Here is a 21,157-nt window from a genome sequence, read left to right as displayed (position 1 = left end):
TCTTATTATTCACATCATTTCATTCTTCTCATGCAGACAGAAGACTGGCACATGTTTCCAAACTGTTGGAGCTAAATATTTCTCATTAAAATCCCTGTTCTCCCACATTCTTCTCTGTGATTTATTTGTTCAGACAGAGACCTTCATGAAGACAAGTTAGCTCAGCAGCCAGTCATGTTCCATGTTGCTGTTCAGAGGACTAAAAACAGCAGGGAGTGCTTTGACATGATGGACTGGAAGAACAAGCTGAAAACACTCAACCTTCCTACTGATTGTACAGAGAAGTCATTTAAATCATTAATCCATTAACAATCATGTCACCAAAACTCTATCAGAAGCATGGTGAAACTAACTATTTCTATATATTCAGTTGTTCTGTTTAATCTTTAACAAAAACTCAGTTTTATAAAGTGATCAAACATGTAGATAAAATATCAGACTGCAGGAAAACAAACGACCAAAACAGTAAAGTAATGATAGCGCAGTAAAGAGTACAATGTTTCCCTCTGAAATGGGACAAAGTTTCAATAAAACTGAAATATGACTCCATGTGGATAAAGTCTTTAAGTGGAAATAAAAACCCAACAATAATCAGAAGAATATGCTGACACTGAAATTTATGGAGTTTAAACTGATCTTTTAAAATGTTCCTCTTTAATGTAGAGTTAGTTATGTCAAGTTAAATGAATTTACCTGAGCTGTGAGATATAAGGCAGACACTGCAGGAAACTCCTCACTTCACTCTCTGCATGTGAGCAGCCTCTCAGCTCCACTTGTTTCTTCTCTGATTGGAGTTTCAGCACTTCCAGGAGGATGGAGCTCTTTCTCTCTGAGAGGTTTATGATCCAGACTGCAGGAGCTGACTGGAAAACTGGCTGTAATGATGGAAGGACACTCAGACCTGTTTTAGTCTCACAGTCCTTCACATGGGAGCACAGATCCAGCAGGAAATCACATTGACGTTTGTCTCCATGATTAAAAGGAAACCTTTGATATCTGCACACTGATGATAACAGCTGCAGCATCTTCTCTCCTGTCTGCTGTTCTCTCTCTGCTGCTGTACAGAACAGATTCACAAAGAACCTGGTTTGTTCTTGAAGATCTGAGCTCCAAAGAAGCAAACTGGAACAATAAGAAGGAAACATTTAGTGATGATTTGATCTCAGCTGCATAAATACAACCACACACTACTGATGGACTCCATCTTGTACATGTGTGTCCTGTATATGATGAACTTCCATGTTAAACACATCTTTCATCAGAGCAGCTGAACATTGTTTTAGACTGTTACTGACTCACAACACAAACACTGATCCTGACACTGAAATCACTCAGTTCTAACTGTCAGCCTCATTTTATCTGCTGTCTGACCTTTAAGAGTCAAACATAGAAACTGAAATCAAACAGCGGTGAAAGAACAAATCCAGAGTCCGTATCATGTCCAATAGGTGCTGATGCTCCACCTTGCTGCTGATTTAACACACATGTAAATCACAGTTCTATTTCATCCTTACTGACCGCGAGAGGCGGTGCTTCAAGCACTGAATGATACATCTCGCGCATGCGCAGGTCGAGTGTTTATACCAACAAAGTCACTCGTGACACCTGATGACCCCGGAGAGCCTAAATCTTCCGCTGACATCAGCGGATCTGTCCCTTTCATCTTCTCGCTCGCAGGTATTACCGCGCCTACATACGGGACAAATTTTTAAACCATACTTACCGCTTCATTGTTCGCTGCTGGTGGCCTCGCAACGTTCCATCGAAGCTGCGAGCTGCGAGCCCTTCAGAGAACGCAACGAACTCCGCCGAGAGGTCTGTAAACTTTGTTTATTCCTCGGCTGATGAAGTGTACTGCCGGTTGTTACAAGTGTCGGTGACAGGCAGCGTGTTCGCTCCTTCTCCCGGTGCTTTGCAGCCGCAAGAAAGTATCAGTTTTTTGTTTATAGTTACATCGTTGTTGAAGACTATGTGTTTGCTAGCCCTCTCCCAGCATCTGTAATCTGCCTACGTCAATGTTTACTCGCAGCCAACTCGGTTGTGCCGTTTTTTTCTCTCTACTGTTCTGCCCCTCTCCTGGTGACGGCAGGGTGTGCGCTCCCCGCTCCCAGCACAGGTGGCCTATAGTTGCTTGTCGGCGAGGGCAGCGTTTGCTGCTCCTCTCTCCCAGCATCCATATAAAAAAATAAAAAAATAAATAAAATAACTAGCCCCTCTCCTGGTGACGGCAGCGTGTGCGCTCCCCGCTCCCAGCACAGGTGGCCTATAGTTGGTTGTTGGTGAAGGCAGCATTTGCTGCTCCCCTCTCCCAGCTTCCATCTATAGATAAATAGATAATAAAAAATAACTAGCCCCTCTCCTGGTGACGGCAGCGTGTGCGCTCCCCGTTCCCAGCACATGTGGCCCATAGTTGGTTGTTGGTGAAGGCAGCGTTTGCTGCTCCCCTCTCCCAGCATCCACCTATAGATAAATAAATAAATGAACAATAGCCCCTCTCCTGGTGACGGCAGCGTGTGCGCTCCCCGCTCCCAGCACAGGTGGCCTATAGTTGATTGTCGGAGAAGGCAGCGTTTGCTGCTCCCCTCTCCCAGCATCCATCTATAGATAAATAAATACATAAATATTGAAAATAAGTAAATTATATATATATATATATATATATATATATATATATATATATATATATATATATATATATATATATATATATATATGACCGGTGGCCAAGATGGATGACAAACACTCCTGCTCGACCTGTATGACTCCTCTACAGCTTGAGGATGGCCATGATTTGTGTCCCTCGTGCTTTGGCCTCGGACATCTTAGGCAGGGTCTTTCAGACGAGTCCTGCATGGTATCTTGCCTCATGCAGTCAGAGTTGCTAGGCTGGCTGAGGTAGAGCGCCTGTTGGGCCCTCCCTTGTCTCCCCAGTTGACCCCTGACCGGCGGCTGGCCCCAGTTCGGTCTAGCCTGAGACTGCAGGCCCCACCTCCGGGAAGAGGGCTAAGGGGTCCGGGCTTACCTCCAGAATCGATCAGCTAACAGCGGAGCTTGACAGCATGAAGTCCCTCCTCCTGGCCCTCCAACCTGGGGCTGAAGCAAGCCAGCCAGGTGCTCTTGTTCCTCCGACGGCCTCCTTCGGGTCGGAGGAGGATGCGTTTTCCATAGCAGCTTCGGCTACTATGTTTCAGGACTACGCGCCGGGCGTGCTCCAGGAAGACGAAGCCTCCCGTCCCTCTGCAGCAGGCTCCCGTTCTTCGGCCCGTAGCTCTACGGGTGGTATTGAGGACTGCTCTATGGGAGCCACCATTCGTACGGCTCTAGCCAGGCTGCAGCTGGATGTGCCGCAGGCTCAGCCAGCTTCGGCCAGTGCCTTTTTCAGGCACTCCTCACCCCCCGCTGAATTAACCGTGCCTCCATCAGAGGAGTATCTGAGGGAATTGCAGACATTCTGGAGGGACCCTAGGGCCCCTACTCATCCAACAGCTGATGCTCGGACCCTGGCAGCCATGCAGGACGCATCCAAGTTCGGCCTGGACCGCATGCCAGCGGTTGAGCCCACCATAGCTGCCCTGATCGTCTCAGCCGATGAGGCTCTGAGACGGGAGGCGAGGTGTCCTGGCCCCCAGTGCCGGGTTACGGATGATTTGCTGTCGAAGGCCTATGATGCGGTGGCATGCATGGCTCGCATAGGTAATTCCATGTCCCACCTGCTGCTCGCCCTGTCATCATCCCTGCAGGAGGCTGAGCTGGACACTTCCGTCCACAGTGTTACTGACGCCTCTCTACAGGCCTTTGCACTGATGTCTAGGGAGTTGGGGCGGGTAAAGTCAACTCTTGTTCAGGCTCGCCGCCAGGTCTGGTTGGCGCAGTCCCCTCTCTCGGAGGCCTGCAGAAGAACCCTCCACAGTGTTCCGGTGGAACCGGGGGAGCTGTTTGGTTCCGCGGCTCTGGAAGCCCTTGAGCGCACGGTCCAAGCTGGAAAGACCCAACAGCAGCTGTCTGGGCTTCACAGAAGTGCGCCGCCTCCTGGCAACCCTAGGGGCCGTCCAGCTGCCCCACAGCGCAGCACCCACTCACAGGCCAGGGGCCTCCCCAGGCCACAGTACTCACGCCCACAGCCTGCTCAGCGGCAGGCGCAGACCTTTTGGGCACCTGAGCAACTGCCCCCTGGGCAACCTCAGAGCTCACATACTGCCCGTCGTACCCCTGTAGCCTTTAGAGGTCGGGGGGCCCGGCGCTGAGGCCACGGGGCCGACCGTCAGCTGTTTTTCCCAGCAGCAGCTCAGCTACTGGGCTGCTTCCACCAGGTACCCGTGGGTTCTTTCCACCTTGACCCACGGGTACAAACTTCAGTTCCGACGCCGGCCCCCAACCCATGGCCGAGTCAGGATGACTATCATCCGCGACCCGGCAAAAGCCCAAGCCCTTGTCCAGGGGCTGTTCGTCCTCCTGGACAAGGGTGCCATCGAACCAGTAGATCCCCTGTTGCACCCCGGGGGCTTCTACTCGACTTACTTTCTGGTAGCAAAGAAAGATGGCGGATTCCGTCCTATCCTTAACCTCAGGAACCTCAACAGGTTCCTGAAGGTCTTGAGGTTCCATATGCTGACCACTGCAGAGGTTCTGCATATGGTCTCGAGAGGGGAGTGGTTTACCTCAATAGACCTGGAGGATGCCTACTTTCACGTTCCTATAGCACCACACCATCGCCAGTTTCTCCGATTCGCCTTTCAGGGGCGTCATTTCCAGTTCAGGGTGCTCCGGTTTGGTCTCTCCCTCTCCCCACGGGTGTTCACCAGGTGTGTGACGGCAGCCCTCTCGCACCTACAGTTGCGGGGTATGAAGATCTTGCCGTGTCTGGAGGACTGGCTCGTCTGTGCGCCGTCCCAGTCTCAGGTGGCCCTCGACCCGACGTGTCTTCTTTCCCATGTGGCCCGTTTGGGCCTCAGGGTGAATTTTACAAAGAGTGTCCTGGCCCCATCACAGAGCACGGTTTTTCTCGGGGTACCCTCGATGCGGTCACCATGAAGGCCTGCCCGTCGCCCGACGGGTGGACGACATCCTCCGCCGCCTCCTCCGCCGCCTCCTCCCATTTCGGGAAGGCAGGTGGTTCCATTATGTGGAGTTCTTACGTGTCCTGGGGACACTGACAGCTGCGGCTGCCATGGTCCCTTTAGGATTGCTGTCGCTGCGTCCCCTCCAGAGGTGGTTGCACTGCTTTCACCTGGATGCCAAGAGACACCGGCACAGGAGGCTCAGGGTGTCCCACCGTTGCCTTCTTGCCCTGGCCCCGTGGAGGAAGCGTTTGTTTCTCCTCCAGGGCATGCCCATGGGTTCCATTGCATCCCGTCGGGAGACAGTCACGACGGATGCCTCCCTCTCGGGGTGGGGCGCCGTGTGGCAAAACCGGACAGCTCAGGGGCTGTGGCCGGCGCGGGACCGCTCACAGCACATCAACGTACTGGAGTTGCGGGCTGTGCACGGGGCGTTGCAGGCTTTCCTCCATTTCTTGAGAGGCCGGCATGTACTTCTGCGGTCGGACAATGTTTCGGTCGTCTCCCACATAAACCACCAAGGTGGCACCAAGTCTGCACTGCTGCTGCAGGCATCCCAGGACCTCCTGCTGTGGGCAGCACCACGCCTGGCCAGCCTGAGGGCAATGTATTTGCCCGGGGAACAAAACCAGACGGCGGACTTGCTCTCCCGTTGCAAGCCTCCGCCGGGGGAGTGGCAGCTTCATCCGGAGGTGGTTCTCAATATCTGGACCACCTTCGGCAGAGCAAATGTGGACCTCTTTTCCTCAGAGGAGTCGAGCCATTGCCCCCTATGGTTCTCCTGGACAGAGGAGAGCAGTCCACTGGGCCAGGATGCTCTTGCCCACGACTGGCCAGAGGTTCTCCTCTATGCTTTCCCGCCGATCCCTCTGATTGTCCCAACACTACAGAGCGTCCTCCATCAGGGCCACAGACTGCTGTTGGTAGCCCCCTTTTGGCCAGGGAGGACGTGGTTCCCACTGCTGCACAGGCTCTGCAGCGGTTCCCCATGGTGCCTCCCCGACAGGAGAGATCTCCTGTCTCAGTTGCAGGTTCGAATCTGGCATCCCGACCCTTCCCGCCTGCAGCTGTGGGTCGGGCCACTGCAGGGCCCGACCCACAGCTGACTGAGTGCTCTGGCGATGTCTGCCATACCATCCTTAACGCGAGGGCACCTTCTACCGGGGCGCATTATGAACAGAGGTGGCGACTGTTCACTACATGGTGCTTGGACAGGGGTGAGGACCCTGTGCACTGTCCTGTCCCTAGGATTCTGGAGTTCCTCCAGTCACTCCTGGATGGCGGCCGGTCCCCCGCTACCCTGAGGGTGAATGTGGCAGCCATTTCCTCTCGGCATGCTCAAGTGGATAGCGGCACGGTGGAGAGCCACAGGTTGGTGTCCCTTTTCCTGAAAGGTGCGCGGCGGTTGCGCCCCCCACAAGTGCGGCGCACCCCGCCATGGGATCTGCACCTGGTGCTCTGTGCTCACCTCCCTTTGAACCCCTTGCTCAGGCGGGCTGACATGGGTTTCTGCTAAGACTGCCTTTCTCCTCGCCATCGCATCAGCGAAGCGCGTCGGGGAGCTGCAGGCTCTGTCGGTGAGCGACTCCTGCATGAGGTGGAACTCGGATGGCTCGGGGATTTCCCTATGGCCAAACTCCGCCTTTCTCCCGAAGGTTCTGTCTTCATCGAACCTCAACAGACCTATCCACCTGGCACGGATTGTTCCTCCGGAGGGGGAGGACAGGTTACAGCTAATGTGCCCTGGGAGAGCCTACGTGGCCGCGACTGCCGGTATCAGGCAGTCGGACAAGCTCTTCCTCTGCTATGGTGGCCCTCGGAGGGGCTGTGCGCTCTCTAAGCAGCAACTGTCCCATTGGGTGGTGGACGCCATCACCCAGGCATATAAAGGAAGTGGGCACCCCCCGCCAGCTGGGGTGAGCTGCCACTCCACCAGAGCTGTCTCGACATCATGGGCAGCCCTACGGGGCGTTCCCCTGGAAGACATCTGTGAGGCAGCTTCATGGGCATCACCGAGTACCTTTCTCCAGGTTCTATCGAGTGAATGTTGCCACTCCTGTGCTGTGGTCCTGCTGCCCGACTCTGCTTCCTCTCAGTGAAGTGAGTAGGTGCTGGATTCCTCGTGACTTTTCTGGTATGAGTCATCCAGTGCTTGAAGCACCGCCTCTGGCGGTCAGTAAGGATGAAATAGAACGAAAGTTACGTGTGTAACTACGGTTCTATGAATCCTGGATGACCGCCAGAGTGTTCTGTCACTCAGAATCCTTGTGTACTCGCGAGAAGATTCTGTAGGAACAGATCTGCTGATGTCACCGGAAGATTTAGGCTCTACGGGGTCATTAGGGGTCACGAGTGACTTTGTTGGTATAAACACTCGACCTGCGCATGCGCGAGATGTATCATTCAGTGCTTGAAGCACCGCCTCTGGCGATCATCCAGGATTCATAGAACTGTAGTTACATACATAACTTTCGTTCTGCTGCACAACATCTGCAGCTGGAGACACAAAGTGATAATGACTCACTGCTGTCTAACCTGAATGTGTTGCTCTCTATAGAGATGCTACCATCTTCATCATGGTCAGCAAAGTTCACTCCAGCCACAAGTTAAAAAGGCAGCTCAATGGAACTTTCTCTGTTTCCTTCATTTCCTTTAAAATGCTGTTAAATTCAACTGAAAGAGAAGCTCCTTTTTGTTCTTTAGCTGCTGAGAAACTGAAAAAGCCAACAGCAGCTCTAACTGCATGTTTTTCTCTTTGTGTACCAGGAGGTATGAACATGGCTGTGTTGTTGTCACTGAGCCACAGAGTTCTTATTATTCACATCATTTCATTCTTCTCATGCAGACAGAAGACAGTCACATGTTTCCAAACTGTTGGAGCTAAATATTTCTCATTAAAATCCCTGTTATCCCACATTCTTCTGTGTGATTCATTTGTTCAGACAGGGACCTTCATGAAGACAAGTTAGCTCAGCAGCCAGTCATGTTTCATGTTGCTGTTCAGAGGACTAAAAACAGCAGGGAGTGCTTTGACATGATGGACTGGAAGAACAAGCTGAAAACACTCAACCTTCCTACTGATTGTACAGAGAAGTCATTTAAATCAACAATCTATTAACAATCATGTCACCAAAACTCTAACAGAAGCATGGTGAAACTAACTATTTCTATATATTCAGTTGTTCTGTTTAATCTTTAACAAAAACTCAGTTTTATAAAGTGATCAAACATGTAGATAAAATATCAGACTGCAGGAAAACAAACGACCAAAACAGTAAAGTAATGATAGCGCAGTAAAGAGTACAATGTTTCCCTCTGAAATGGGACAAAGCTTCAATAAAACTGAAATATGACTCCATGTGGATAAAGTCTTTTATGTGGAAATAAAATCCAACAATTATTCAGAAGAATATGCTGACATTGAACTTTATGGAGCTTAAACTGATCTTTTAAAATGTTCCTCTTTAATGTAGAGTTAGTTATGTAAAGTTAAATTAATTTACCTGAGCTGTGAGATATAAGGCAGACACTGCAGGAAACTCCTCACTTCACTCTCTGCATGTGAGCAGCCTGTCAGCTTCACTTGTTTCTTCTCTGATTGGAGTTTCAGCACTTCCAGGAGGATGGAGCTCTTTCTCTCTGAGAGGTTTATGAACCAGACTGCAGCAGCTGACTGGAAAACTGGCTGTAATGATGGAAGGACACTCAGACCTGTTTTAGTCTCACAGTCCTTCACATGGGAGCACAGATCCAGCAGGAAATCACACTGATGTTCCTGATAATCATCATTGAAGGGGAATGTTTGATATCTGCACACTGATGATAACAGCTGCAGCATCTTCTCTCCTGTCTGCTGTTCTCTCTCTGCTGCTGCACAGAACAGATTCACAAAGAACCTGGTTTGTTCTTGAAGATCTGAGCTCCAAAGAAGCAAACTGGAACAACAAGAAGGAAACATTTAGTGATGATTTGATCTCAGCTGCATAAATACAACCACACACTACTGATGGACTCCATCTTGTACATGTGTGTCCTGTATATGATGAACTTCCATGTTAAACACATCTTTCATCAGAGAAGCTGAACATTGTTTTAGACTGTTACTGACTCACAACAATTATTCAGAAGAATATGCTGACATTGAACTTTATGGAGCTTAAACTGATCTTTTAAAATGTTCCTCTTTAATGTAGAGTTAGTTATGTAAAGTTAAATGAATTTACCTGAGCTGTGAGATATAAGGCAGACACTGCAGGAAACTCCTCACTTCACTCTCTGCATGTGAGCAGCCTGTCAGCTCCACTTGTTTCTTCTCTGATTGGAGTTTCAGCACTTCCAGGAGGATGGAGCTCTTTCTCTCTGAGAGGTTTATGGACCAGACTGCAGCAGCTGACTGGAAAACTGGCTGTAATGATGGAAGGACACTCAGACCTGTTTTAGTCTCACAGTCCTTCACATGGGAGCACAGATCCAGCAGGAAATCACATTGACGTTCCTGATAATCATCATTGAAGGGAAACCTTTGATATCTGCACACTGATGATAACAGCTGCAGCATCTTCTCTCCTGTCTGCTGTTCTCTCTCTGCTGCTGCACAGAACAGATTCACAAAGAACCTGGTTTGTTCTTGAAGACCTGAGCTCATTCGTTCCAAACTGGAACAACAAGAAGGAAACATTTAGTGATGATTTGATCTCAGCTGCATAAATACAACCACACACTACTGATGGACTCCATCTTGTACATGTGTGTCCTGTATATGATGAACTTCCAGCTTAAACACATCTTTCATCAGAGCAGCTGAACATTGTTTTAGACTGTTACTGACTCACAACACAAACACTGATCCTGACACTGAAATCACTCAGTTCTAACTGTCAGCCTCATTTTATCTGCTGTCTGACCTTTAAGAGTCAAACATAGAAACTGAAATCAAACAGCGGTGAAAGAACAAATCCAGAGTCCGTATCATGTCCAATAGGTGCTGATGCTCCACCTTGCTGCTGATTTAACACACATGTAAATCACAGTTCTGCTGCACAACATCTGCAGGTGGAGACACAAAGTGATGATGACTCACTGCTGTCTGTGACCTGAATGTGTTGCTCTCTATAGAGCTGCTACCATCTTCATCATGGTCAGTAAAGTTCACTCCAGCCACAAGTTAAAAAGGCAGCTCAATGGAACTTTCTTTGTTTCCTTCATTTCCTTTAAAATGCTGTTAAATTCAACTGAAAGAGAAGCTCCTTTTTGTTCTGTAGCTGCTGAGAAACTGAAAAAGCCAACAGCAGCTCTGACTGCATGTTTTTCTCTTTGTGTACCAGGAGGTATGAACATGGCTGTGTTGTTGTCACTGAGCCACAGAGTTCTTATTATTCACATCATTTCATTCTTCTCATGCAGACAGAAGACTGGCACATGTTTCCAAACTGTTGGAGCTAAATATTTCTCATTAAAATCCCTGTTCTCCCACATTCTTCTCTGTGATTCATTTGTTCAGACAGAGACCTTCATGAAGACAAGTTAGCTCAGCAGCCAGTCATGTTTCATGTTGCTGTTCAGAGGACTAAAAACAGCAGGGAGTGCTTTGACATGATGGACTGGAAGAACAAGCTGAAAACACTCAACCTTCCTACTGATTGTACAGAGAAGTCATTGAAATCAACAATCTATTAACAATCATGTCACCAAAACTCTAACAGAAGCATGGTGAAACTAACTATTTCTATATATTCAGTTGTTCTGTTTAATCTTTAACAAAAACTCAGTTTTATAAAGTGATCAAACATGTAGATAAAATATCAGACTGCAGGAAAACAAACGACCAAAACAGTAAAGTAATGATAGCGCAGTAAAGAGTACAATGTTTCCCTCTGATATGGGACAAAGCTTCAATAAAACTGAAATATGACTCCATGTGGATAAAGTCTTTAAGTGGAAATAAAATCCAACAATTATTCAGAAGAATATGCTGACACTGAAATTTATGGAGTTTAAACTGATCTTTTAAAATGTTCCTCTTTAATGTAGAGTTAGTTATGTAAAGTTAAATGAATTTACCTGAGCTGTGAGATATAAGGCAGACACTGCAGGAAACTCCTCACTTCACTCTCTTCATGTGAGCAGCCTGTCAGCTCCACTTGTTTCTTCTCTGATTGGAGTTTCAGCACTTCCAGGAGGATGGAGCTCTTTCTCTCTGAGAGGTTTATGGACCAGACTGCAGCAGCTGACTGGAAAAGGGGCTTCAGATTTGGAATTACATCTGAAAACCCTTCACTCTTGAAGTGTTGATACAGATAGAGGATTTTATTCATATCAGTTTTAAGAGGAAACAATGAGAGGAGCTTATTGACAAAACTGGGCAAGTTGTGTTTATAGTGAAGTGTTGTTTTGAGACATATATCAAGGAACAGTCTCTCCTTTTCCATCGCCAACATCTCAGTGTGTTTTTCCTTGTTCTGTAAACCTGAACCTCTGTCAGTCATCCTGAAGCTGTGAGATGACAAAAAATATGAAACATAATTCTGATGTAGGTTATTTTACTCCCGTAAAATCAAGATTAAACTAGGTCTGTACTACTCAGCACTTTGTGGCAGTAAAGATATAAAACACAATGAAATGGCTGAAAATGTCTGAGTGTGAGTGTAACACCAACCAAAGTCTAACTACTCGAGTCATTAGTGGTATGAATCACAGTTGTAAAACCCACGATCCCTTCAAACACTAAAGTTTTAAAACCACGGATAAGCCATTCCACGAATAAGAAGTTCCCTCTTGTCCCACTGGTTGAAGAGTTGTCACCAAAAAGGGAGGATTTTTATTTCAATACTGACAGACTGAAAGGAATTAAAGGAATGTGGGATCATTTTTACTCACCTGAGTGAGCCGATGGATGGCATTGCCTCCAGCAGGGACTCACACAGACTCTGGCAGACAGCAGCTGCTCTGTCCCAGTAGAGGCAGACATTAACCTTTGTGGACATCCTCTGCATGACTTCCACAGCTCTTTCAAACAGCTGTTTTTCACCACAGACCGGAAGATGTAACTGGTTTCCATCAAGACCAAGCAAGGCCTCATAATCCATCTGCTCTTTACTGAGGAGGAAACTCTTCCAGAGCTGCTGAGACAGGAGGTCACACCTGCAATTTAAAGAGGAGGCTGTTTCTTCATTGTTCAACTATTCAACCAAAAGGTGTGATTCAGTTTATTTTACAGGGGTTGGACAAAACAATGGGAACTAATGTGATATGTCAGTGTAGATTCTCAGTCATCTGGGTCATGGGAATCCAAAGAGCTTGAGACTACCACCTTATTCCAGCACATTTGGCCATCTCTAAATAAAGACTATAAAAAGCTTGAGTACTTCTTCAGAGGTGCAGAACCTGGACTCTTGACTGAAGATTCTCAGTCATCCAGGTCATGGTAATCATGCTCAAAGCAGTTTCATTTGGATCTTTAAGATACAAAAATATCCAAAAAGAAGTCCAGTTTCCCTTTTCCCAGCTCTTGTGAACTCACACATACAACATCCAGCCTGCCGTATGTTCACTGCCGGTCCCTAAAGAGATCTATCTGTCATTACTTTCTCTCTGCCACAGCCCCACCCACTGCCAACCAGGAGTTAAATGATTCACTCTTGGACTGCTACTGAGCTGAGCTATTGAGCTGCTCTATGAAAAGTGCCCTGAGATGCTAGATGATTCAGCACCTCATTAATGAAACTGACCTGAAATTATCAGAAGGCTTTGTAAAAACGGGAGATTTGTGCTGAGAATTATGACCATTTTTAAAATGTGATTAAGTGTCAGAAGCAGAGCCAGCAGCCAGTAGCAATGGGACTGCTTCTGTCAGTGTGGAAGGAACAGGTAAGTTTTCTATGCCCAAACCCGTTTTATTTTTTATCATTAAAAGTAAGATAGTAAATACACAAAGCCCACAATTGAAAGATAATACAATAAAAGTAATATGAAATAGACCTGCATATTTTGCCATTGAAAATATCTTAATTGGTTAAGTCAAAATGTCTTTTCCATATCAAATGTAAGGTTATTATTTAGGGGTTGGAATCGCCAGAGACACCACGATATGATATTATCACGATATTTAAGTCTCAATATGATATTATCACGATATTATCACAATATTTAAGTCGCGATAGGATATTATCACGATATTGCGATATGCTGAGTATTGCTACACCAACTATCACGATATATAGCAAAATTTTCAGCTGCAAAGGATACCAACATAATTAATCTTATCAACATGCTTATCTGTTAAAAAAAGTTTTCAGTCAATTCATCTTTCTTGAAACATTTATTCCAACAAAATGGACTGCTCATTCAACATGTGCAAACACTCTGAATAGAAACTGAATAGAAAAATAAAACATGTCTGTCTTTTCCCAACTACAATAGAAAAATAAAACATTGTAAATTGTACTCATTGTAATTATATGTCCCCTTTACCTGACCAACGTAACTGTTTGTATTTCAGTCTAGTCAATTTCTTCCGCGTGCGCGATGTTCGTCTCATTCAGAGTGAAGATTTCACTGAATGCCTTCGGGAGACAACAGGGCTGCACAAATTGCAGGTTGTTGTTCAAGAAACCTCAGAAGCATTTCGTATGCACTATTCCATCACGTGGTTACGTCAGTTTTCAGTTTGTGGCTCGGAAGCTGCAGCGTGGTTTGCCACCGTGCTTGTGTTGAAAAAGGCAGTGATGCGCCGCACTCTCGCCATAAGCCTGGCTACTGTTGGCAGCTTTAATGCCGGCTGTGATGCGAGATTAAGTGTGTGGGCGAAACACTTGACATGGACGTATCCCGCCAACAAAAACAATGGACTGAGTTATCTTACTTGCACGCTCAGAATGTGAAGATAGCTTTGCTAATGTCAGAGTGTCCAGTGTCGGTTGATTATTTTTATTTTATTTTTTAGGGAAGCGCTGGATTCGTTTGGCCCCCCTCACCTGCCAGTGCTGCTGGGTGGTAACGGGAGAGGTGAACTCTCATGTTAGTTGTGTTCCCGGAGTATTTCCCTTTCGCACAACAGTCCCTGCAGATCGCATGTGATCAATGTCATAATACAGAGTTTATTTTTTATGTGTATGTGACCAAAATATCGATATTTGGTGTCTCTGAATCGATACAATATCGCCACGCTAAATATCGCGATATGTCACTGTATCGGCCACAGCCCCCCCACTAAGAACAGGAAGTGATCGTTTTTATATTTGACTTCTGAACAATTTACTCTTCACACTTTCTCAGAGAACGTGTGAACCTTTCATTCTGCTACTTTATCAGGTTTTTTCAACATTTTTACCAAATGTATCTACAGCAAACTGATGCTCTGCCATGAAAAAAGGAGGTCCTCCTTCCTATCTGACACATACAATATTCAATTTTCCTCAAACTTTGCAGATCTGATGAAAGTCCCATCTGAACACAAAACTATAAATATGTTGGTGGATGTAGCAAAATGGCTCCATAGCTCCCCCTAAAACAATCAAGAACTTCTGCATATATAAAAGATCTTCTGCATGTACCGTGTGGATTCTATATCTAAATATTGGTGAAGTTTAGGACTCAATAAAAATCCGTTTCCTTTTTAATGTCCAACTTCTGTAAAATTAGCAGTTACGTGAAAGTAAAAGCACATGCTCACACATACCTCTGGACATTTTCAAAGCATTCCAGCAGTCGTCTCATTCCTAGTTCTGACGCTGTCACGTCTGCAACGTTCAGACGGATTTTCCTTTCCTTGGACTGAGTGACTACAAAGGCCACAGCACACCAAGAGTAAGGATCCAGATTCTCTCCACTGAGGTCAAGACAGTAGTCCAGCTCATCCAGAAGGTAGCTGCATGCTTCAGGGCACTGGGACTCATACAGGCACTGGCATAAGAACACTAAGGGGACATCAGACTCACTGTCCTCAGTGTCAGCCACAGGGCAGAACGTAGCTATCATCTCTTTGAAGAACCACTCAGATGTATTGCTGAGCTCCTCAGCAGGAATCAGACAGCTCATCAAACTTGGACTTTTCTGATTCAGCAATCGACACATGAGAGGAATCAGATGTTTCATGTGTTTCATGTCCTCAGTGAGGCTCTGCTGAAAAACCTTTCTGATTCCATCAGGATTCTTCAAAAGCCACAGTGCTGCAAAAAACTCCTGCATGGTGTAATGAAGAAATGCATGTGTCGTTATTGATTCAGTCGGGGCGACTTTGACAACAAGTGGCTTCAGGAAGGAAAGGACACATCTGTCTTCACACTGCACCTCTGGCAGGTTCACAGTTTTTGCTTCAGTTGCAATAAAAGCAGCCTCAGCCAAAGACAGGATTTCCTTTCTCTTCGACCGGATGATTTGATTTAGATTCTTGTTCCGGGTTCTGTTGCTGCTCATCTGGAGGCAAAAACGAACAATATTGATGTATATTTCAGTTATAGTTGCTGGTTGTGGAGAGTCTTCTGATGAAAAGCAGGCAGCCACCATCAGTGCATACATGGGAACATGGCAAAGAGTTAACAACTCCACACGACTCAAAACCTTCTTGTGATCTTCACCCAGCGTTGCAGATAAGTATGTCTTTATGGTCGGCTCACTGAAGCCTTTCACCTCCACTCTAAGAGGATCCTCAAAGAAGTCCTCCTCATCGTCTGGTCTGCATGTTATGATGATCTTTGAATCAGGTAGGAGGTCTTTCTCTGCAAGTTTCTGAACAACTGATGGAGAGAGCTCTGTGAGTCCATCAAAAATGATTGTAACTTTGTCAGAGTTCTTCTTTATGTCCTGTAAGACCTCATCTCTGCCCTCATCTGGTTCACTGTAAACAGTGAAAAGAAGATCCTCCAAACTCATGGCCGGTGTGAAGTGAGCCGTGTTCCTCATGTCAAAGTAAAACATGTAATCCAGCTCATTGTTGTCTCTTTCTGCCCAGACTCTCAACATTTCACGAGTCAGGGCTGTCTTTCCAATTCCAGGTTTTCCAACCAAGAGCATGTCTTCATCTTTTTTCAGCAGGCCACTGGGAGATATTTCTGGTTTGGCCTCAGGGATGTATGTCCTTAGCTTTTTAGGACGACTCATCTTGCTTTTCTTTCTCTTCAGTTTCTTTATTTTAGATGGAGAGCCTTTAGCTTGTGTATCTAGAACAAGTGAAGTGTATGACAGATCAGGCGTCTTGTTTTCTTCAAACAACCTTTTACTTGCCACCCAAAAGTCCTTTGATAGTTTCCATGCGTGTGACTTGAGCTTTTTCTGATATATGCGGCACGGCCTTGGTCCTAAATAAAAACAGTGAAAGAACAGAAAGAAAATTAACTGACCATCGCTCCGTTACAGATTCGTACAAAGTATTAGTTTCCCATCCAAATTCAGATTTAAATACTTACTTTGAAAGTAGTTTCCCTCCATTAGTGTGTCTTCTTTGAAAGAAAAGCAGCTGATCCAGTGGTGCAGGTCTAACTTCATCTTTCCATGAGAAGCATCGCTCTTATTCTCAGGAAAACAAGGTGGCCTTCCTAAGGTCCTATCCCTCGTCGTGGCAATAATCCCGAGTAACTCGTAGCAGGCTTCTTCCCCCTTTTTAATGACGTGGTCTACTATTGCTCTGGTTCTATCATAGTCATCTTTCTCTGCCTGTATTTTGCTGACCTCTTCATCATGGAGAACTTTTTTCTGGTACAAGTTCTCCAGAATCAAAGAGAGACCCTTTAATCCCTCCACAAGGTCAGCTCTGGCATTCGTGACATACTCTCTAGCCGACTGAGTTGTACAGGCCATGCCTGCTGATTTCTGTGTGTTCTGCACACACACCCAACTTTACTGATCTGAAAAACAAAAACAACATCTATACTGGATTAACAAAGACAGTAAAACAGGTACAAGATATCTATGTGGAAAACATGATCGCACACAGCACAGTTTACACATTGGCTTCAAAGTTTCCACTGATGATGAACTCCATCAACTGTTCAGCACCTTTGATCACAGAAAACAACAAAAACAACAGAAAATGAACAGAGGGACAAGAGCCCATCACCTCCCCCAGTGAAGACCCATGGAGACAGCATGACACCAGTCAACTGTGACTCTCTTTGTTTCCTGTGAGCCCTGTTCAACATACAAAGTTCAAATTGGATTTTATTACAGAAAGTTTTTGGTTTCTTTAAAGCAATACAATGTAACTTCTCAAAAAGCCCACTATGGAGCTCCCCCTACAGGCTTGGAGGTAATGTACGGTTACACTGTCGTACATACAACACCCTTTCGCTTTCACGTTTCACGTTTGTTGACGAACCGGCGAGGAGTCAGAAGGTGCAAGCTATGTCGACCGAGAAGGTAAGAGTAATCAAATGTACCTGGGAGCGTGAGAGGGTCTATTTGTTTTTGCGGTAGGTGTGCCAGAAAGCAAGTCGAAGTACTTCCGCTCAGCGCAGTTATTCCAACTCAGACCCCCGAAGGGCATAGGAGACAGGCCAATCGTAATATTAAAACTCATTCTAGCCGCACAATTTTTTTCAAGCTGTTATTTTAAGGTAGAAATGTTACATAGTAGTGCTTTAAGTTTAGAAATATGTTTTTCTGTCATTGCTTCAAATGTTGCTTTCACATCAGAATTTACCTGCAAAATGTATTCTAAACTGAGATAACTGTCACATCCTGTTGCTGTGGTGTTTGTTTAGGTTTCTGAGCATCAGGTGGGATGGAGCAGGTTCCAGCAAGTCAGGGGTGGAGTCTGGTCAGCTCCTGCTCACACACCTGTCCTTCATCTGCACTCATCAAGGCTTCCTCTAAAGGACCTGCAGGCGCAACCAGACCATCCTCTTTTGTCTTGCTCTGGTTTATGAGACTTCGCATCCATGCGGACACCACCATGATCCTCCAGCCTCACCTACCTACCTACCTGATCGCCACCCTGCGAACTCAGGACCTCTACACCACAGCCAGCTTATTTTTATCATTACATTTCTCGCTTTAATGTCGAAGTAACCACAGAAGATAGCTGGATCCTGTGGGAGAAGGATGTCATGACATGTTCATGACTTCTGGCCTAGTTACATCCTGTGCCTTGTTGACGGGTTCAGAATATTGTTGATAGTTAGAATGAGCGTGTTTATGATAAACTGCGAAAGCTAGGCGCCTCCAGAGAGGGCCACGTACACTTGTTATGATAAAACGGTATAAAAGGGTGTCCCAAAATGAGCTCGTCGGACATTTTGTACATTCTGAATGCACGTTTTGCTGTGACGGTTTGTTCAATAAACTCCCCAATGGACGGCTGACCAACGCGGGATTCGACTCTAATTTCTCCACAACATAATGGTGACCCCGACGTGATAGTTTGCATCTGGATCCCGGCGGAGCGTGTCCGCTGTGCCCCGACAGCCGACATTGGCTGTAACAAGCCGGCAGGTGGGATTTTGTTCCTACCATTATGCAGTTAATCTCGGTTAGTGGAGCACAGCTGACGGCTTCTTCCGGCTTCCCCAAATTTAAAAGAACACAGGAGAGAGACGGATCCTGCACACGGTAAGCCCTTCCATTGTTACCTCTGCGCAGGGGGGCTGCTGAAATTGTTGAAATTGTGGGCCAAGGGGAGCCAAGTGTTTTAATTGGGATAAAATTGGGTAAACAGCAGCTGATGTGAGTTGTGAAGCAGACAGCTGTGAGCAGCTGGTCGGGCTATTGTGTTGATGTATTGTTGTGATAATTAAGAAGGACTAGTCGCTCATGCTCGGGCAGGGAATAAATCGATGAGTTTAAACTGGAATAATAGATACGCTTTTAGAGCAGGCAGGGTGGAAATCACCCGCTCATAGTGATGTCATAAAGCCGACGGCCGACCTTTAATGCATTGGGGGTTCGGGCTACCGTGGGATTATGGTTCGCATTAGTCATTAATATATGTGAAAGTTATTTTCACTAGTCAAGGAGTAGACGAATGCTGGTAATTGATTGACTTGCGAACATAAAAGTTTGAAGGTGGAATCAAAAGAGCAGTTCAAGAAAACTCCGAAAAAGTCAATTCCAGTTCTATACGGGCACATTTTAAGTATATATGTTTATATAATTTTATATATCTGCTTAGAACTCTTTGGAGTTATCCGAGACCTCAGTATAAAGACATTTTGAGAAGAAAATTCAAATTCGTTTACGTATTGACCACAGGAGATTATTATTAAGAGGTCACAGCGAAGCTGATAAATACACGTCAGCATTTGCTGCATTGGTCAAGAAACCATATCACAAGGCTTGTAGGGAAAACACATTTTGTATTCCATATATTGCCGACACCAACATCTCCTGAAAAATTAAAAGTCTAAATGAAAGAAATTGATAATTTAAAAATGTGAAGATTTGAACGGTGACTGACACAAAAACTTTGATCGACCGATTTGGTAATCGACTGACTTGGTATGAGTGTGTGGGACCGGTCTCTGTCTGTGTCTGTCAAATGTGTGTGAAATCTGATGTTTTATGTGAATCTAAAAAAAAAAAAGAAAAAGGAAAATTATTTTGTGTGATAAATCAAGGTTCTAACCTAACTCATCTCATCCCTTGACTTTTGAGTATTCGTAGTATTTTAATTTACACTTAGATTTGCTTCATTATTATAACTGGCTTTATGGTCATAATTTGCTTCATTGGTATAATCTGCTTAATTGTGATAGTTGCCGCATTAATAACTTGGGGAAATAAGGTGTTGTTGCCGAAATGTGCTGCTATTTTTAAACGCTGTGGGTTTCTTTCTTTAAGACTCTATATTTTCGTTGAGTGCATCTTGTTATTATTGAATACCGCTGTGATTGGTGTTAAGTTTCTAAAGTTCTATTCTTAACAGGCGAGTGAATTGTGTTCTGGCTCTCAGGGGGACAGAGGGTGCTGCGCGCTCCCGCGACTGGTGTGTGGGCGCGTGCTCTGGCCTTGAGAGTTTCCTGCTGCTTCAAATGTTCGTGTGTGATCACATTTTCTTTCCTTGTGTCTTCAAGGGGCACTTTATGGTTGAACTGTAATAATTATTAGTTTTCTTTAGGTAATGTGCTAATTGCAGAGTTGTTATCAGTCGAGTAATGAGGGTTTCGCAATTCTAGAGGAGAGGTTGCTGTCTCTAGTCCAGTTGAATGTTAACACTCCTGATAAAGGAAGTTTTTCGCTTATGCATTGTTTCTGTATCTTTTGGTCTGTATTTTCCCTGTCCACAGCGTGTTAAATTGTATTTCTTTCTCTTCCCTAACAAATGCCATTTGGAGGTGAAGAATAGTGCAACTGTTATTTCTGTGTCGTTTGGTTTGTATTTTTTCCCTGTCCAGCTGGAAAGTTTGTATTTCTTCCTCTTTCTTAACTTGTAACAAAAAGTGTGACAAACGCCATTTTGAGTTGGGGTGTGGTTCAATTGTTATGTCTGGTTCAATTGTTATGTTTGGGAGGAGTTAATAACAGTCTAGGTAGCAGATGTAATGATGTGTTCAGATTTGGTTGGTTAGAAATTCACGTGATTCATTGGAGGCGGGCTTAGAGGTGTGTTCATATTTTATTGGTTAGAAGTTACGTGTCTCAGACGTGTTTCACTGGAGTTAGATTTAGAGGTGTGTTCAGATTTCATTGGTCAAAAAATATTTTTATTTCATTGGTCAGAATTGACGTAGCTGTGACGTACATTGGATCATCTGGATTGGTGGAGGACATTGTGTGTGGATTGGATCGGAAGCATCCGGATGTGAGCAAAAGTTGGGGCAACGCCTTTAGCCTGAGTCACTTCAAACAGAGTAAGCATTAACTGAGCTTTCGATTAGCAATAAATTAACATTGGGTAGCATTAGTAATACAGCAAGTATTGATTAGCAATCAATAGTATTGATTAGCAATAACTAGCATTGAGTAGCAATCACTAGCGTGAATAGCATAATTAGCATTCAATTAGCATTGGTCAACAAGGAAGCTAGTATTGATTAGCAATCACTAGCGTTGAATAGCATAATTAGCATTCAATTAGCATTGGTCAACAAGGAAGCTAGTATTGATTAGCAATCACTAGCGTTGAATAGCATAATTAGCATTCAATTAGCATTGGTCAACAAGGAAGCTAG

The 21,157-nt window shown here is 45.4% G+C and overlaps 1 protein-coding gene across 1 annotated transcript; it reads right to left on the bottom strand.

The window, feature by feature from the left end:
* Nucleotides 1-8,556: 8,556 nt before the first annotated feature.
* On the bottom strand, nt 8,557-17,050 carry LOC142391178 (nucleotide-binding oligomerization domain-containing protein 1-like). Its single transcript, XM_075476955.1, has 7 exons — nt 16,997-17,050; nt 16,460-16,897; nt 14,734-16,351; nt 11,934-12,197; nt 11,118-11,549; nt 9,281-9,712; nt 8,557-8,992 (listed from the first exon to the last, which is right to left on the bottom strand). Exons 2-7 carry the CDS (start codon nt 16,848-16,850, stop codon nt 8,557-8,559), a joined length of 3,573 nt encoding a protein of 1,190 aa, XP_075333070.1. The 5' UTR covers nt 16,851-16,897; nt 16,997-17,050.
* Between the last annotated feature and the right edge of the window lie 4,107 nt (nt 17,051-21,157).

The sequence above is a fragment of the Odontesthes bonariensis genome, chromosome 11 (assembly GCF_027942865.1).
Source record: "Odontesthes bonariensis isolate fOdoBon6 chromosome 11, fOdoBon6.hap1, whole genome shotgun sequence".
NCBI lineage: Eukaryota > Metazoa > Chordata > Actinopteri > Atheriniformes > Atherinopsidae > Odontesthes > Odontesthes bonariensis.
This window is presented reverse-complemented; position numbering and strand designations above follow the sequence as displayed.

What these genes read in the sequence shown, in the direction of transcription:
- LOC142391178 (XM_075476955.1), bottom strand. Translation starts at nt 16,850, where the DNA reads ATGGCCTGTACAACTCAGTCGGCTAGAGAGTATGTCACGAATGCCAGA. An exon ending in TGCTTTGAAAATGTCCAGAG is followed by an intron (nt 12,198 to 14,733) that starts GTATGTGTGAGC and finishes TTTAAATTGCAG; the next exon opens with GTGTGACCTCCTGTCTCAGC. An exon ending in CCTTATATCTCACAGCTCAG is followed by an intron (nt 8,993 to 9,280) that starts GTAAATTCATTT and finishes TTGTTGTTCCAG; the next exon opens with TTTGCTTCTTTGGAGCTCAG.